The sequence below is a fragment of the Pleurodeles waltl genome, chromosome 7, assembly GCF_031143425.1.
Source record: "Pleurodeles waltl isolate 20211129_DDA chromosome 7, aPleWal1.hap1.20221129, whole genome shotgun sequence".
NCBI lineage: Eukaryota > Metazoa > Chordata > Amphibia > Caudata > Salamandridae > Pleurodeles > Pleurodeles waltl.
In genome coordinates this window covers 1,051,415,401-1,051,435,256 of record NC_090446.1, presented here as the reverse complement: position 1 = coordinate 1,051,435,256, position 19,856 = coordinate 1,051,415,401, and the positions used below count along the sequence as shown (strand labels likewise).

Genomic DNA, 19,856 nt, shown 5'->3' with positions numbered 1-19,856 from the left:
TCTATGCAATAACCATGTTGGATAATTGCTAAGACCCAAGTGTCTGTAGTTATTTCCTCCCATGCTTGGTAATACTGACCTATTCTTCCCCCCACTGGTGTTGTGTGGAGGGGATGAGTGACATGTGAGTCACTGTTTGGTTGTAGGGGTTTTGGGGCTTTGAAATTTTCCCCTATTCCTAGGGAATTGTCCTCTGTATTGGCCCCGAAAGCCTCCCCTTTGGTACTGTCCCTGGTAGCTGGACGGTGTTGCCTGTGAGGTGCTGGCTTGTGTGGCCTGACCCCGAAACCCCCCTCTAAAGGTTGTTTTGCGGAAGGTGCTGTAAGTGCCTCTGCTCTGCGGGGAGTAGAGTGCGCCCATGGCTTTAGCAGTGTTAGTGTCCTTTTTGAGTTTCTCAATTGCCGTGTCCACTTCTGGTCCGAACAGTTGTTTCTCATTGAATGGCATATTGAGCACTGCCTGCTGTATCTCTGGTTTAAAACCAGACGTTCGTAGCCATGCGTGCCTTCTTATAGTCACAGATGTGTTAATTGTTCTTGCAGCTGTGTCTGCTGCATCCATAGAGGAGCGTATCTGATTATTAGATATGTTCTGTCCTTCCTCAACCACCTGTTTCGCCCTTTTTTGTAGCTCTTTGGGTAGATGCTCAATGAGGTGTTGCATCTCGTCCCAATGGGCTCTGTCATAGCGCGCAAGTAGTGCTTGAGAGTTAGCGATGCGCCACTGGTTTGCAGCTTGTACTGCGACTCTTTCCGGCTGCATCGAACTTGCGGCTCTCTTTATCTGGGGGTGGTGCATCCCTAGATGTGTGGGAGTTGGCTCTCTTGCGAGCTGCTCCTACTACGACGGAATCTGGTGGCAGCTGTGAGGTGATGAAAACAGGGTCTGTGGGAGGTGCTTTAGATTTCTTTTCCACCCTTGGTGTTATTGCTCTACTCTTGACCGGCTCCTTGAAGATTTCCTTTGCGTGCCGAAGCATTCCTGGGAGCATAGGCAGGCTTTGGTAGGAGCTATGGGTGGAGGAGAGGGTGTTGAATAAGAAGTCATCCTCGACTGGTTCCGAGTGTAGGGACACGTTGTGGAACTCTGCTGCTCTAGCCACCACTTGTGAGTATGCTGTGCTATCTTCCGGTGGTGAGGGCTTTGTAGGATACGCCTCTGGACTGTTATCCGACACTGGGGCGTCGTATAAGTCCCAAGCGTCTTGGTCCTGGTCACCTTGGCTCATGGTGGTGTGAGCCGGGGAATGTGATGGAGTTTGTGCCGGTGAAACGTTAGTTACAGGTGGCGGAGAGGGTGGCGGAGTTACCTTTTTCACCATTTTTGTTTGTGGTGCTTGGTCTGACTGAAACTCCAGTCTCCTTTTTCTCCTAATAGGGGGAAGGGTGCTTATTTTCCCTGTTCCTTCCTGTATAAAAATACGTTTCTGAGTGTGGTCCACTTCGGTGGATTGCAACTCTTCCTCAAATCTATGCTTTCGCATCTGAGAGGACAGTGATTGCGCCTCTGTATAGGAACCGGTAGTTGGGTCGGTTGCGGGTCGTTTTGGCACCGAAACCCTGTCTGTACTCTTTTTCGGCTCCGAGGTGACCTTCTTCTTTTTCGGAGTCGAACCCTCTCGGCGTCGATCTTCCTCGGTGCCGCTGTCTCTGCGTCAAGCAGTTTCGGCTCCGCTATCTCGGCGTCGATGTTTTTCAGCAGCACTTTCTCGGTCCCGAGAAGGCTGCGTGCCGGTGTCTCGACCGGAGTCGGACGATCTCGGCACTATTTCGGCCTTTTTCGGTGCCGATGGTCAGTCACCGAATTTATGGGTCGAGCCATGGCCTGGTGGCAGTGGCGTCCCCTGGGCCTTGTCACTTTTCTTGTGTGCTGGCTTCGACGTCTTACTCACAGTTTTTTGGTCGTCGAATTCCTCGGAGTCCGATTCATGGATCGAGAAGGTTTCTTCTTCCTCTTGTTCCTCGAACTCTCGGTGAGCTGTCGGCGTGGACGCCATCTGCAGTCTTCTGGCTCGACGGTCACGGAGTGTTTTTCGGGACCGGAACGCACGACAGGCCTCGCAAGTCTCTTCACTGTGCTCAGGCGACAGGCACAGGTTACAGACCAAATGTTGGTCTGTATACGGGTATTTGTTGTGGCATTTAGGACAGAAACGGAACGGGGTCCGTTCCATCAGCGTTGTTTTACACGCGGTCGGGCCGACCAGGCCCCGACGGGAGATCGAAAACTACCCCAAAGGGTACCGGAGCTCTTCACTCTTCGATTCGGTGTCGATTCTATCTAAGCCGATCCCGAACGCAACAATACCGACGTAATTTTTCCGATATTTAGCTAACTTTCCGTTCCGAAACCCGGAGCGAAAGGAACACGTCCGAACCCGATGGCGGAAAGAAAACAATCGAAGATGGAGTCGACGCCCATGCGCAATGGAGACAAGGAGGAGGAGTCCCTCGGTCCCGTGACTCGAAAGACTTCTTCGAAGAAAAACAACTTGTAACACTCCCACCCAACACCAGATGGCGGGCTATGCACAACATGTGTATCTACAGCAACAGATGCCATCGAACTTAATGTTTCCAAATTTGTTTCCAAATGTATGTTTGAAAACTATAACTTTTAAATGAATACATGTCAATGCACTGATAAAATAAATTGTACTAAGACGAAAAGGTTCTGCATGTTAACTAAATACACTTTTTTTATTTTGAAGCGACTGTATTAGTTTTACACTTATGCTGCAAGATGTCTTTAAAAATGAAGGCGTTTCTAAAGTTAAGTGCAAGAGTCCCTAGTTACATCCTTTCTTTAACACCAATTCAGTTTGAAATAAATGATAAATAAATGATTTATTCTGTGTATTTAATATTTTTGTTAGTGCGGAGTCAAGCAAACAGCTGCGCAGTGCTCCTGTGCCCAAGGGGCCGCATGTAAATGTCAGAGGGGCCGCATGAGGCCCGCGGGCCGTACTTTGAGTATCCCTGATCTAGAACAACCAATGGCTTCCATGGAGGAGGGCAGGTGCATGTGAATCTACAGCACTACATGTGACAAAAAGATGCATAAAAGGAAAGTAACAAGCCATTCATAGCGTGTATAGATGTAGATACACATTTTACTGCTTGCCCAAAATTCACAAAGGGAAAATTCCATCTCAGGGCCGCCCAATTGTGTCAGGGATAGGGTCCATCCTTGAGCCGTTGTCCACATTTTGCGACCACTTTTTGCAACCCCTTGTACAACAGTCCTCTACATATCTACGGGACACTAAAGATGTCCTCAACCTTATAGAATCCATCAATTCTGAAGGTGACGTCCAGGCATTAATCACCATGGATGTTGAAGCATTATACACTAACATCCCACAACAAGCCACCTTGTCAGTAATAGAATCAGCTCTTCTAATGACCACTCTGAAGTTGACGAGTCCGGTGCATTTCATTATGCATTGTGCTAGCTTAGCAAAGAAAGAAAATTTCTTTCAGTTTGAAGACTCATTGTTCCATCAGACGCGAGTTACATCAATGGGTAGCACTTTTGCTCCGAGCTTAGCATGTCTCTACATGTATGATTTCGAGAAACGATTCATACTACCCACCTCTAACCCATATTGTTACAATATTAAATTATGGCGTGGATACATTGACGACATTTTAGTAATCTGGCAAGGTCCCATTGAGGAAGTGACGGACTTCACGACATGGGTTAACACTCTTGACCCGTATTTGAACTTCACCTCCTCGGTTTCCACCACCAAGATTACTTTCCTAGATTTGGTCATTAGTATTGACAGAGGCATACTAACAACGAGCACACATCACAAAACGACAGACCGAAATAGTTTACTACTTTACGACAGTTATCACCCAAAAGCATTGAGAGATAACCTACCATTTGGCCAATTCTTACGGTTACGCCGTAACTGTAGTAATACTCGCTCTTTTGACATACAAGCTACAGAATTGAAACACAAACTATATGATCGTCACTATCCTGCAAGAGTGGTTAACGTTGCCTACAAACGTGCTAAATATAGTGATAGGGAGCTACTACTACAAGTGGCACCTAGACGTGGAGAGAATAAACTAACTTGTGTCACTACCTTTACACCACTGTCTAATACAGTCAAGAAAATCATCAATAAGAGTTGGGAGATCCTCCTTAGCTGGGGTGAGAGCATCCCTAAACCATTGTTTGCCTTTAGAAGGACTACCAACTTGAGAGATATACTGATTCACACTAGACCGAGACCCCGTGAGACACCTAGCAGACAAGGCACCCTTTGGGAACTACCACCAGTGACGGGACATTTCCCTTGTGGGAATTGCAACGTGTGTTCTTTAACTAAACGAACTGACTCATTGGAACTTGTCCCTATTGGGCATTGACGATTACTTAGACATACTAATTGTAATACCCGAAACTGCATGTATTTGATAACATGCCCATGTGGTCTGCAATATGTAGGGATGACCACAAGAGCAGTTAAACTAAGAATCAATGAACACCGCAGCAATATTCGGTGTGGACGCACTTCGACCAAACTAAGTATTCACTACATCGAAGTACAGCACAGCCCGGATGACATGTGGTGGATTGTACTACAGACATGCCCACAGAAAGACGCTGGGTCTCTCTTTGAGCTAGAACAACGGTGGGTATTCAAGCTTGGGACCCACCGTAATGGTTTAAATGATGATATCCCATGGATTAACTTTTCCCCTTGATTTAAGAACTACTGAGAAACCAATACGGCAGTTGTTTCACTTACATGGCTATAGTTTTCACACACGTGGTCTTTTACTCCCTATAGAAATACGTTTCTCATCCCCTATATAAATGCCCTGGACATCTATCCACTTTCGTTTGATATCCAGCGTGCCCCTGTGACATGACCCTATTTTTACGTTATAATGGTAGGAGTATACTTAATCCTACCTTTGCTGATGACGCTACACTATCAATAGATACATCGAAATTTCCAAGATACAGGACAGGACCTGCTAACTTTGACTCCATTGTATCAAGTAGACAGATCTTTGTTTATTTACTTTTCACAGGGCATGTCTTTGTCTTTTTCTTTATTTGGCCCGAGCACAAATGTAGATGTTTCATCATGGCCGCCACGTTTTTCTCCTGGCTTTACCAATAGAGCCCTGTGCTCGCGTGCCTCTGATGCTGAGCGCCCGTGACGAGACGGGCTTCCGTTGCTTCACAACGCGCAAAGTAGCCGACTTCCGGTTTTCGCTCCATTTACTCTCCCCGCTACCGCGTCTTCCCCGTCATTCCGGGAGCGCGACCCAGGGGTAGGTGGAAGTGCCGTCTACTGTTCCACTGAAGTAAGTGCTCTAAATGCCCATGTTTTCTAGTGCGTTTTAGCATTTAATGGGGCTATTGACTCGCGAATATTAACTGTTTTGGACTAGCGTACTCTGACTGTGACCTACTAATAACGAGGCAACTTAGGTCACCTCTTGTGATTGCATTAGACTCACGATTACTATTACCCTGAGGCCGCTTCTCACTTTTTGACCATTGTACTTTGACTGTGACCTATTAATACGGAGGCAACTTAGGTCACCCTCCACGATTGCATTAGATAATGAATTTACCATTAAGCCATTTTTGGTCATCTATAACGAGGTGGTTCCTACATTTGATTATCATAGGACCTTAACTATTATCAATAGTTTTATATCATGGATGTTTGATGATAATTGTCCTCCAGTTTGTTTCCATCTGTTTTAACCAATACACTCAATACAGAATAACGATCGAGTATCCGTAAATGCGGGGCTACTCTCCGTGTGTGTCTGTTTGCCTATATCTGTTGGCAACGATACTCATGTGCACCAACTTTAGGGTTGTGCAGGATGTTCTAGTGACTCTCAATTCTTTTTGTCATTTTTGTTCTGTGATTTTTTGTTTTTCTATTTGATAAATAGTGTCTTGTGGACCAGGACCACGGTCCGCGTGATCCCATGAAGCCCTTTCTTAGAGTAGGAGGGTAAGCACATTTTGTTTGTCACACTGGCACGGGTGTACGAATTTTTATCACGATCACAGAGTGCCACACATATCGAACTTACATTTAATCAAGTGTAATTCATGATACAATGATTAGAGCATTAACCTATGTTGTAATTTTTATACATTTCTAGGGCGACGAGTAGGAATGACATACTGGGTCATAAAGGACTCATGTAAGTGACTGACGACAGTAATACTCCCTTACTTTTGATTGTCAGTTGATATAGGCAAGAGCCATTATAGTTTATTTTAGGAGAAGCACGTTTTTTTTGTATTTTTGTTACTAGGTCCTGAAGAAGCGTTGTCGGATCCTTTTGGACCTTATAGACGCGAAACATGTCGACCCATTGTTGAGGTGGGCCTTGTAGTTCTTTGTCCACCTCGTCATGTGCAATACAGTTTGAGAGTGGTCGAACATTACTTCGACTCCACCCTCCTGATTACAGTTTTAATCTTGGCCTTGACCCTATATTAATAAAGTTAGTTCTTAGCAAGGGTCATTGAGCCAATTTTACCTTTCCATTTCTTTTCGTTCTCTCCTTTCTCCCTCTCCCTCTCACTTACCTGTGGGAAAGGGTGGCATCATAAAAAAAAAGATCTCCGGCAAAGAGCCTCCCGAAAGGGTGGTGCCCGCCAGACATTGCAGCGCCAGTCTGGCGAGGAGCTGGTCCAATGATGAAGCATGACACCCAGATGGGTGTGTGAGGACTCTTGCTCCTATATAATAGGATCCCCCATTACTCTCCCTGTTTTCTTCTTGCTCTCTAGGAACAGTGTATCACATTATTAGTAACTGTTATTGGAGGACATACACTGGACCTCACAATCCTCCGAATCCCCTTATTTTTTGATGTGATACACATGCACTGCCTAGACTGTTATGCAATTCTCGTCATTTGGTGGCTAGTCACTAGGTGTTGCAGATGTTTCAAATAATATTTTTAGTACAGCTTTTTCTACTCATGTCTGACATGCAAGGACATCTCCATGGTAAAGTTTAGTAACTGTTTGTTGTTGTTGACCAAGTAGCTTCTTTGCAAATATCAGCAATAGGAATGTTACCAAAAAAAAAAAAAGACAAGGAGGCCACTTTTTTCTTGTGGAATGTGCGCTTGGAACGGTGGTGGGTGGCAAAGTCCTCTTGGCTTTGTTGTAACAGGTTTGAATACATCTGGTTATCCACCTAGGCAATCAAGCAATCCCTGATTTGGATATAGCGTGACCTTATCTTGGATTGAAAAAAAGCTGCAAACAATTGTTGTGTTTTCCTCAATCATTTAGTTCAGTCAATGTTGTATGTAATGTTCTCTTTACATGTAAAGTGTTAAGTGCTCTTTCCACTACAGACTGTGGGATGGGAAAGAAAACAGGTAACTCAATAGTCTTATTGAGATGAAAGGATGACAGAACTTTAGGTAAAGACTTTGGGTTGGGTATTAGGACAGCTCTGTCCTGATGTAGTTGAAAGAATGGCTCCTGCAGAGTAAGCACTTGTATCTCACTTACTCTCCTTAGTGAAGTAACTGCTGAGAGGAAAGCTACTTTCCATGAAAGGTACTGAAGTGGACCTGAGTGTAAGGGCTCAAAGGAGGAGACCCATGAGCCTAGTTAATACTATGTTAAGATTCCAAACAGGAGCAAGTGGAGTTCTTAGAGGCATTATCCTTTTTAAACCTTTGACAACAGTGATTTTAAACAGTGAATGGTGTTACCTGTTTTGTAGATATGCATCAATGGCTGAAAGGTGAAGGTGTACAGATGTGTAGGCTAGGCCTAACTCGAGTAGAGTGGTGTACCATGGCTGTCAGGCCCATGTGGGAGCTACTAGAATTAGGGTCAGAGGAGTGTCCCTGAGCTTCCTCACCATATATGTCAGTAGTGTGAGAGGCAAAAAAGCGTAAGCAAATATCCCTGACCAATTCAAGCATGGTGCATTGCCTTGTGACTGTGGGTGATGAAGCCTGGAGGCGAAGTGTCTGCATTTTGTGTTTTCTGCTGTAGCAAAGAGATGTTTGGTATCCCCCACATTTGGAAGTACTGTTGAAGGACTTGTGGGTGGAGCAGCAGTTTGCTGCTGTTCCTCCATTTCTGGGAACCGTAAAATGAGGGCTGAATCAACACTAGATCCTCCAGATTGCCTGCCGCTTGTGATCACTGAGATGGCAAGCACTCTTGTAGGGGGGCATTTGCTCATCCTGGCATGAGGTAAAATGGATATGCACTAGGACATCACGCCGAAGAGACACATTACCGCTCTGACTGGCAGGCAACAATGTAGCAGAAAAACAGTTGGTTCTGGAGACTGAGAACCCTCTGAGGGTAGGGTTAAGCTTTGGCTCTGATTAACCTAGGATTCCCACCCAAATAGTGTTGAATCTTGAGTGGTTCCAGATGTGACTTTGTGGCATTTACTGTTTATCACAACTTGTGGATAAACAGCAGCAGGGAGATGATGCCTTGTGTATCCTGTACACATCTGGCTCTAACTGCACTCTATCAGCCAATCATCCAAACAGGGAAAGGCATGGATCACCAGTGTCCTTAAGTTAAGCTGCTAGTACTACAAGAATTTTTTTTAACACCCTTGGAGCTGTTGTGACTCCAAATGGCAGTACTTTGAATTGATAATGTCTTCCACTTTTCACAAACCTCAAGTACTTCCTGTATGACTGATGGACGGGAATGCAGAATTATGCATCTTTGCGGTCCAGGGCTGTCAAACTCACCTTCTTGCAGAAGAGCTATTATATCTTGAAGGGTTACCATATGAAGATGTTCTGACAGTTTTTGACGGTTGAGAAGTTTGAGGTCTAATATAGGCCGGAAAGTCCTGTTTTTTTTGGGGGGGGGAATAAAAAAAATCTAGAGAGTACACTTATTTGCGTGGATGGTGTTTTAGGATTGGCTCAATGGCCCATTATGTAGAAAGAGCCCTTATCTCTTCCTTCAGAAGATGTACATGTTACAAGATGAGGATGTGTCTGTGTGAGGAAATGTTTGGTGGGGTTGATAGGCGCTCTAAACAATAACCATGTTCTACTATTGAAAGCACCAATTAGTCAGTGGTGATGTCTGCCCGATGTGTGTGGAACCTCAGAACTCTTCCACTGAGAGGTGTGGTTTGGGGGGGAACATAAGAGGAGTCTTTGATGGCGGAGGTTGCTGGCATACCTCTACCTTTCCCTCTGCTCCCATTGCCTCTAAATGAACCTCTGCCAAAGTTTTTACCTCCCTGTTAATAAGCCTGCTGCTGTCTTTGGGGTGATCCCTTATACTACACTCTGTACCTTAGGAGTGAGCACCCTAGGTCCTTGAAAATCTCTGTTGATGGTTTTAACATTAGCTTTATCAAAGGGAGACACTGTACAGTCCTCTCCATTCTGGATAATGTTGCTACTAAAAAGTCCTCCTCTCCAGGGGTGCCATCTACTTTATGATATGCTGCAGCTCTTTGTATGACACTGTGGTAATTTGTGGTGTTGTCTGGAAGGGATGGCCTAATCGGTATGGACTCAATCTGGGTCATGCTGTGGGTTGACATTACAGTCCTCCCAAGAATTACCAGAACTCTGTGGATATCAGAAGGCCTTCCAAATCATCCACAAGGGTAAAAGGGATCTACATTCCCAGGAGATAAATACGTAGGAGACTGCACTGGAAGTGAATGTGTTCGTGAGTCCTGTGGTAGTGTGAGTGGTGGTGGACTGGTGCCTTTGTTGACCATAAGCTGTTTTGGTGGTGGAAGCGTCAAAGGTTCTTCAAACTCTAACGGCCTCTTCTTATGGACAGTGAGGTTCCCAGACTTTGGGGTAAATGTCCACTGCCTTTTGTCCAGGATCGAATGAAGCTTTTCAAGGATTGTACTCTTCTTCCACTGCAGCTTGATGTTTCAGGGCTGGCTTTGGTTTCAGTGCCAAACTCTCTTTGGGTGGGCTTTTGGATCAACTCTTTGCTGTCTGTTAATTCGGTGCCAATGGCTTTAGCACTGGTGGCTAAAATGCCAATGGTTTCAGTGCCATCAATGGGGTATGACATACGGAGGTCTGGGACTTCAGTGCCTTGCCTGTTCTTTTGGCTAGATACGCAATAAGGGCCTCTCATTCTTTGTGTCAACCAGAACCACTTGGTTGCAGAGCACCAAGATCTATGTTAAGCAGTGGGCTGATCCACCCTACGGCATCACTCTGACAAGTCTTGCAACTGTGCTTTGTATGCAGGAGCTAGAGTGACCACAGTACTCATGACCCGTGGCGTAGTCTTCATTTTCAGGCCTGTGGGTGATTCCAGCTTGGTGTTGGGAGTCTTCCAATGGGAGACAGATATCTGTCCCTCCTCATTGCTGCGTCAGGTGTTGATGTCCGAGCCTTCTGATACGATGTACTGCTGGGAAAGACATTGCGCTATTTTAAAGTATTTTTTTATTTGAACTGCTGATGCTGCACATTCCTGGATGATGTGTTCCGGGAGAGAGAGAAATTTTTTGGGGGAAGCGGGAGATCAAGGGATAGGCGAAAGCAACACGGCTAGCACCGGCAAAGCAATGTGGAAGCAGCACAGGATAGGGCAAGAGGAAGAAGCAGTCAGACAACTGAGAGCAATACGAAGTGCAGAAGAAGAGGCATACATGAGGGAGCTGGCATGAAAATATATGCACTAAAATGGATTGCTTAACACAAAAGATAGAATTATTACTTAAAAGGCAAGCGGTGTAATCAGTGAAGCCAGCCACTCAAGTAGATTTTTACAAGACACTGGCCCATGTGAGGGACAAACACAGGAGTGACAAGCTGGAACACAAATAAAAAGCAGGAAAATGAGAGAGAAGAAAAGCCCCAAGCCCTTACATGTCCTTGGTAAGCACGTGTCTAGTAGTTTTGGCGTATCTCAAGACTATGCTACTGAATCCACCTGCAAAACAAAATTAACTGGCCTTCTTTGGAGCAGGAGACTATATGACTTGAAATATGGTAGCAAACCGCTATAGCTATAAAAGTGTATAATGTATTTTCAGCAGTACATTTACTGAAAAATTATGTAACTCTAGACAATGATTTGAGCTAGAATAATATTTTACTGCAAGATAAAAAAAATAGGCCTCCATTTATGGGTTGCATTTTAACACTTTCTTTGGATTTCGTTTCTTAGATACATTTGAAGAGTTAACATTAACCAACTGACCTCCAATTCCTTCTCGTCAAACGTCTTAAGCAGATGTTGCGGGATTACTTCATTAAACCCCTTCTGGAGAGCCAAAAACTGTGCCTCAATCCCTCGTAAAAACCTCCAGTTAACATAAAGCCTATAATAATTTAATTTAATTTAGTAACATAGGAAAATGTATACATGCTTTAATTCCAAAAACGACAATTACTGCTCATACAACACATTATACACAGTAGAATGCATTACATACACCAAAGGAAGGACTAACAATATCTAATGAAATTATCTGTGACTCTATTTTTCGGCAAGAGTGCAGGTCTCGAAAGGAACATTTAATGCAACAATGCTTTATTGCTACTTCTCAACAAAAACGAAACCAATAGCATATGAAAGATTGTAACTGCTGAGGTGTATCAATCCGCAGTGTTTAGATCTTTTTTGCAGATAGGCATGATCACAATCTTTTGCAGGTTTTTTTGTATGAATGATAACAACTGGCAAACTGATATTTTTTAAATGCTTACATTTAGTTTCAACGCGCTTAAGCCTAATGAATATGGTAAGAAACCAATAGGTGAACCAAGACTAATGTAAGGTTTACTCATTTATGTTCTATTTATAAAGCGTGAGCCTAATTCCAAAGGGTACCAGAACACTCTACGAAGCTGCAATAATATAAAGATTGCCAAGCAGAAAATAGTTAACAGAAGACAAAACAAATAAAGCTTGGTTAGTAGGATACTCAAGGGAACTAGCTCTGACAAAGCCGGTAGGGTCTGGCATTAACGTGCTAACGCATGCAAACACAGGCATGACCAAATGCTGTTTGAGTTACATGCATAGGTGTGCTTTGTATTTTTTCAAAACCTGCTCTACTGACTCTGCCAATGCTGGGAAAACAAGCAGCACAAAAAGGGTGGCTTCTATATAGAATACTCTAGTAAAAAAACAAATTTAATATGGTGAATACTGTGATGATCTAGTATAATTTTCAGATGTAAAATAGTTCCACATTTATTTCAGTGGATGCAATTACTAGAAGACGGACTTGTACACCAAGTAACCAATACGATGAGGAGACAGATTAACTATGTTTTACAGAATTGGTAACAATAGGTCTCACAACATCTGTGCTGTCAAGGATGACCAATTAAAGTATGCCAAGAAGAGGCATTGGCAAAGCCAAAAGGTTTTACCTTTTATGCCTATTGGCTTTGCCAAGGGTTTTTAGAGATGTAGGAAGTTGGCTCTGTATATACTATCTCAATGTGAGAGATAGTGTCCACAGAGTACAAGGATTCCCCTTAGAGGTTGATAGTGGCAAAATTAGATACTACTAATGCTCTATTTTGTGGTAGTGTAGTCGAGCAGTAGGCTTATCAGAAGGTAGTGTTAAGCATTTGTTGTACAAACACAGGCAATAAATGAGGAACACACACTGAAAGACTTAACTCCAGGCCAACAGTTTTTATAGAGAAAAATATATTTTCTTAATTTATTTTAGAACCGCAAGATTCAAGATTTGCGGTAAGTACATACATTGCAAGGTACTTCACACAGGTAAGAACAGAACTTTGTTTTAAAGCAGTAGTACACAGAGTTTAGGTTAGAATGGCAATAAGCTATTTTAAAAGTGGACACTGTGAAAAAAAAATCAACAGTTCCTGGGGGAGGTAAGTTTGGTTAAGTTTCTCAGGTAAGTAAAGCACTTACACAGTCAGTCTCCTGGGCATAGGCAGCCCACCGTTCAGGGTTCAAGGTAACACCAAAGCCACAGCACCAACAACACAGGGCCGTCAGGTGCAGAGGTCAAAGGAGGGCCCAAAACACATAGGTGCCTATGAAGAACAGGGGTGCTCCGGTTCTAGTCTGCTTACAGGTAAGTACCTACGTCCTCAGGGAACAGACCGGGGGGGGGGGGGGGGGGGTTTGTAGTGCACTGGGGGGGGCCACGTGGGGGGGGGGGGGGGGGAAGAGGAGGGCGAGGGGAAGACACACACACAAGCCCACAAAAAACACCCTCAGTGGCACAGGGACGGCTGGGTGCTGTAGGCAAAGTAGGCGTTGGGTTTGCAATGCAGGCAGGGCACAGGGGGGCTTCTTGGGCCAGCCAAGACTAGGGTAAGATGAGGGCCGCCTGCTGGTAACTCCTGCTCTGGTAGGTGGTTCCTCTCAGTCCTGGGGGCTGCGGGTGCAGGTCTTCGGTCCAGACGTCGGGTTCCTTTGTTATCAAGCAGTCGCGGTCAGGAGGAGCCTCCGGATCCTCTCTGGAGGCGTAACTAGGGATGCAGGGGGGTCGACTCAGGGTGCCCACGTCATCGTAGTTGCCTGGGAATCCTCCCTGCGGTGTTGGTTCTCCTGAACTCGAGCCGGGTGCGTCAGGTGCAGAGTGTGAAGTCTCACGCTTCCGGCGGGAAGAGAGAGTTCTTTGAAAGTTGTTCCTATGGGGGGAATCCTCCAAAACCAAGATGGAGGATTTCCAAAGGCAGGAGTCACCTCAGCTCAGGGCACCTTAGGGGCTGTCCTGACTGGTAGGTGACTCCTCCTTGTTTTTCTCATTATCTCTGGACTTGCCGCCAAACGTGGGGTCTGTGTCCAGGGGGCTGGCATCTCTGCTAGCTGGAGTGCCCTCGGACATTGTAACACGAAGCCTGAGCCTTTGAGGCTTCATGCTAGGTGTTACAGTTCCTGCAGAGGGGAGGTGTTAAGCAACTCCACCCAGTGCAGGCTTTGTTTCTAGCCTCAGAGAGTGCAAAGGCTCACACCCCAGAGGGTCAGAAACTCGTCTCAGTGGCAGGCTGGCACAGACCAGCCAGTCCTGCACTGAAGGATTGGGTAAAATACAGGGGGCATCTTCTAAGATGGGCTTTGTGTGCATTTTTTGATAAATCCAGCACTGGCACAAGTGTGGGTTTATTATTCTGAGCAGTTTGATACCAAACTTCCCAGTATTCAGTGTAGCCATTATGGAGCTGTGGAGTTTGTTTTGACAAACTCCCAGACCATTTAATATGGCCACACTGTACTTACAATGTGTAAGAATGGACTTAGACGCTGTAGGGGCATATTGCTCATGCAGCTATGCCCTCACCTGTGGTATAGTGCACCCTGCCTTAGGGATATAAGGCCTGCTAGAGCGGCGACTTACCTATGCCACAGGCAGTATTTTGTGTGTATGGCATCCTGAGGGGGATGCAATGTCGACTTTGCCTTTTTCTCCCCACCAACACACACAATCTGCAATGGCAGTGTGCATATGTTAGGTGAGGGGTCCCTTAGGGTGGCACAACACATGCTGCAGCCCTTAGGGACCTTCCCTAGTCACAGGGCCCTTGGTACCGCTGGTACCTTTTACAAGGGACTCATCTGTGTGCCACAGGTGTGCCAATTGTGGAAACAATGGCACATTTTTAGTGAAATAACACTGGTGCTGGGGCCTGATTAGCAGGGTCCCAGCACACTTCTCAGTCAAGTCAGCATCAATATCAGGCAAAAAGTGGGGGGTAACTGCAACAGGGAGCCACTTTCCTACAATGATGTACAGCATCCCCGATCTCCAGAGGAGCACACTGGAGAGAGGGAGCAATGTGCAGCTGGTGGAGAGAGAGACACTGGTGAGAAATCTAGGCAAGAGAAGAAGCACACAAAGTTAGGCACAACACCAATGAGGTGGGGAGAAGCACACAAGTGAGTGAGCAACAAAATGTAGAAGGGGAAAAGAAGTACACAAGGGAGACAGCTGGAAAACACATGCACTTTTAAGAAGTACTCAACCAAACAAAAACGGTAGTGTTTGAAAACTAAGCAGTGAAAAGATAGAAGAAATGAGCCCATGCTCCAGGGAAGGGACAAACTCAAGTATGGGAATGTAAGCCCACTCAAGCTAATGGATAAAATGAAAGCAAATGAGGATGACAAAGGCAGCAAACGTTAGGCAATGGCTGGGCTCTAAGTCCACTCGAAGCTGACCATAGGTATTTGGCGAGAAGTAAATAGGACCAAGACAAAAAAAAAAGTAAGCTTTTCCAAAACTGAAAAAAGGTAGAGGCAAGCTGTATATCAGATGACTGAGTGCTTTAGCGACAGAAGGCTGCAGAGGACATGGTCTAGGCAGACATTTTGACTGTGCAAAAGGTAGAGGTCTCTAAGCGGAGGATGTCCTAACTTCTGGTACCTCTTGACTCAACTTGGGTCTTGGGGGTGACCGAAGACACATGCTTTAAAAACAAGGCAGCTTCTATGAAAAGATCCGTAGTTGCCCAGAAAAAAGAATCCGGTGATTCAATCCACGGCCGCCTCCTCTCCCACTCCCCATGATGTCCCCAAGAGGAATGTTAAGATGGAAAGGAGTGTCCTCTGGCCAATCTAATAAAAGCTGCTGAAACAGCACATTCATCCAGGATGCAAAGGTGCACTGACAGGAACCGGAGCAGTAGAGGTGGAAAATATGGTGTTAAGATAGACTGGTATGCAGTTAAACAGGATTACATTTCTCAAGAAGCCTGCCATCAAGAAAGGAGACTGGTGATGGAATGGCAGTTGGCAAGTTCATGGATATTTAGACTCAGTTTCTTAAGCAGTTTTTTTTATTTTATTATAAAAACAGAGTGTCCTATTATGCTGTCTCTTTAAAAACACATGTAGTGTATTTTGAAGTGCCTGTTAAGTGATTGTTATTTATAATTCTTCCTTTTGAAGTGTTTCTAATTACTTTTGTCCCCTGGGGGCGCCCTTACCAGTACCAGCTCGCCAATGAGCACGTTATCACGTTCATCATCTGTGCTGCCCTCATGTCTGACACATGCAGCTTCAGTGTTAATCGCCTGAGAACCCGCAATGCCAGGAGCTTGTGCTCTCACGCTCCTAATTACTTTTGCCCCCTGGGGTGCCCTTTCCCTTGCAAGTGCTCAATGTCTGGGCTGCCTCATCTCCAGCATGTGTGGCTTCAGGGTTATTTGCCTAAGGAGAATAGTGATGTTGATAGCAGCTCACAATACCAGTAAAGGGTGCCCTTTTTCAGTGGGCTGAGTCACATCTGACAACACCTCTTCCAGTGATTGAGGGAGGCGATGAGGTCAGTCCTGCTGCTCCTTTGCAAGCACAGTCTGTGCTGTGAGACAACAGCGGGGTAGCCCAAACCAGAGGGCAGGTGCGTGCAGCGACAAGCATAGACAGAGTGCACTCTTGGCAGCCCCCCAATTTATTTCTGCCCCAAATTCCACACTTTTACTGGTGATGCTGGATGTAAAGTCGATACGGCCAACTTTTTGCTGGTCGACTACGTCCATCTATTTTTGGATGTTGACTTCCTTCAGCAAATTGTGCACCAGACAAATCTGCATGCAGAACAATTTCTGAGGGAGCATGGAGCCACTCTAGGGAACTGTTCTAGGGCACGCCAGTGGACTCCCTTTTCGCTGGAAGAGTTGAAGATAGTTTTGGGCCTTACGCTCAAAATAGGGTTAGTGCAGAAACCAACTATGCAGTCCTGCTGGACGAGTTGCACGGTTTGGGTAACTCCCATCTTTGCACAGGGCCGTGAAAGGGAAGAGCCCAAATCGTTTTCTGGAGACATCAAAATTATCTATCACAAAACAACCTGGTTTTGTAAGGCAGGCACCTGCGTTTTGGGTCCTGTGCTCAGCGGCCATATAAGGGAACCCTACCACACCCAGACATTTCTGAAAGCAAGACACCTGGGGGAGTCCAAGGAGGTGTGACGTGTGGATTCACAAAAGTTTTTCTTACCCAGAATACCCTGCAAAAATGAAACGTTTAATAAAAACTGTAATTTTCATTGAATTTCTGTTACACAAACAAAAGGAATATGCAGGGATCCACAAAATTCCTACCACCCAGCGTTTCCCCACTTAACCTGAAAATAAACGCTACCCCACATGTTTGCCTGTGCCTAGTGCCTGCGTCAGGCATGGATCACCCCAGTTTCAACAGTAGCATTTTTATCTGGACAAGCTGGGGAACGCTGGGTGGTAAGCAGTTTGTAGATCTCTGCATATGCCTGTAGTTTACGTCACAAATGCAAGGAAATATTTTGTTTTTATTCAACAGTTTACCTTTGCAGGGCATTCTGGCAAAAAAAAAACAAAAAACTTTGGGGAATCCTCACAAGCAATAATTCCCTGGTCTCCTCTGGATGTCTACTTTTCAGAAATGTCTGGGTTTGATAGGTTTCCTTAAATGGTTCAGTACTCACCTTGGTTATTATCGCAACAATACGTTTTGGGACCTTCCCTGTACTTGGCCTACCCACACAAGTGAGGTACCATTTTTAATGGGAGACTTGGGCGAATGCTGGGTGGAAGAAAGTTTGTGGCTTGCCTCAGATTCCAGAACTTTGCATCTTTGAAATGTGAAGCAAATGTTTTTTTTTTTTTTTAAGACAAATGTTGAGGTTTGCAAATGATTCTGGGGGCCAGAACCTGGCGAGAGTCCCAAAAGTAACCCTATTCTGGATTCCCTTGGGTGTATAGTTTTAAAAAATATATAGGTTTGCTCGGTTTTCCTATGTGCCAGCTGAGCTAGAGCCCAAAATCCACAGCGAGGCACTTTGCAAAGAACACAAATCTGTTTTTATTGGAAAAATGTAATGTGTCCATGTAGTGTTTTGGGGGCGTTTCCTGTCGCGGGCACTAAGTCTAACCACACAAGTGAGGTACCATTTTTATCAGGAGACTTGGAGGAATAAAGAATAGAAGAACAAGTGTTTTTGCCAATTTCTTCTGCAGCACTTTTTTTTCCCAAAAACACACGTTTTAGCTGTATTTTATCTAATTCTCAGTCTACTCCAGAGGAACCCACAAACTCGGGGTACCTTTAGAATCCCCAGGATGCTGGGAAAAAAGGATGCAAATTTGGCGTGGATAGCATATGTGGACAAAAAGGTATGGGGGCCTAAGCGCGAACTACCCCAAATAGTGAAAAAACTGCTTAGCACTGGGGGGCAGAAGGGTGGGGGGAGAGGGAGGTCCAGCAACTATGGGTTCAAGAACCAGGCATGGCCGTTTCTCCATCCTCTCCAGGCGGGTCTTCACACACATACCCTGCTTTTGCCACTACTAGCCATAATTTAAGGTGCATTTTTAATCCACTTAACCCTGTTCTCGGAAACAGCATTATTTTTTATTTATTTTTTTAGAACAACTTTATCTATATGTTTGGGAGTTCTAGCACTGGTTGGAATATTTTATTGTTAAATAATCAAATTAATGCTACAATTGTTACCATTAGCGAATTAAATAATTATTGGTCTACCTTTGGCCTCCCAAACCAACTTGAACTCTATAAGTAACAGGTCCTTTACCCTGTGAGGATGATAATACGATCGACAATGTATTCTTCCTTTAAATATAACTACTATGCAGGATAAGGATGACGATATGGACCAGGATGATCCAAATAGTGGTGATAGAGACAACCAAGACCCAGATTTTATCTGCTTAGGGCCTCCAGAGAAGAGGCAGAAACATTTGCAAAGTGACTTGGGCGAATCCTCACAAAACTTGAATAAAACAATCCTGAATTTCACAGGGGAACCTTTGTTTGATTTACCAGTGATACACCATCTTAATTTCACCAACGTATTCCCTTCTGATCATGTGGCCAATTAGGTTTCTTTGCACTTGAGACAACCTTTAGACATAGGAATTAGAAACAAAATGCACTCAGAATGTCTTCGCCCTTCTCTTTCAAATAACATCACTGCCACACAAGCCATAGACCCTAACATGTTGTTCTTCACTAAATCTGATAAAGATCCTAATAAGCGAGTTCACAAGGCTTAAACAAATTGTCAAAATAAAGTCCTTGACTTGACAGGTGCATTGACTAGAATTTAGTACCTAGTTGAAGAAGCTAGAATGGAAAGTTCTAAGGTAGATCCCAGAAATCTAATTAAGTCTAAAAGGCAATTCACATTCTAGGAAATGCAAGCAATGCTATCTCTAACTAAAGAACTAAAAGTCTTCTATAAAAAATTGACCCTAAATTGGGAAGTCTGTCTTCTAGAGAAGGTCAACAAGCAAACAGCTTGTTATTAGGGAATCATTTATTAAGGAGATGAGTAAATATGTAGCAACCTTTGCAACAACCGACAAGGCTCAACTCTCTTTGAGAAAAAAATATGGCTCTAGAGTTTTTCTCAGAGTCAGCAAAGGTAGGCGTTGCTTTGCTGGCAGTTTCGCCTCTCAAGCAAACATTTATTGCAAAGGGCCCTTTGGTTTGGCTCAGGAATTCAAACCTCAATTCTACCCCCACAGAGGAATGGCTTTTAGACCCAGGACCTACCCTCACAGAAGAGCACAAAATACATTTAAGAATTTTTAGTTCTGGCCTTCATCCTGTAAGAGGTCGTTTGGAATTGTTTCTATTAGCTTTGCAAAGCATCACTTCATACCCTTGGATTTTGCAAACAACCCAAGATATTATATAGAGCTTTATCAAATTCCCTTCCAACTCTATCTCAGCCAAACCGTTGATTTTTTTCCTCAGGGACAAACTCAAATCGATAAATACAGAGGCTCAGTCTCTTTTGATGAATGCAGCAATAGAGATCACAAGCTACGGACCATTATATTTTCACAATACCATATTTGTGGTACAGAAGAAAAACAAAAATTCACTTGACAGATCATCCCGAAACATTCCAT

At 44.5% G+C, this 19,856-nt stretch overlaps 1 protein-coding gene across 1 annotated transcript in view; it reads right to left on the bottom strand.

Annotated features, from left to right (window-relative positions):
* SMURF2 (SMAD specific E3 ubiquitin protein ligase 2) overlaps positions 1-19,856 on the bottom strand; it is a 708,378-nt gene that overhangs the window by 58,551 nt on the left and 629,971 nt on the right. The window contains exon 16 of the mRNA XM_069199920.1: positions 11,206-11,326. Within this exon, the coding sequence (XP_069056021.1) occupies positions 11,206-11,326 (121 nt within the window). The remainder of the gene's footprint in view (positions 1-11,205; positions 11,327-19,856) is intronic.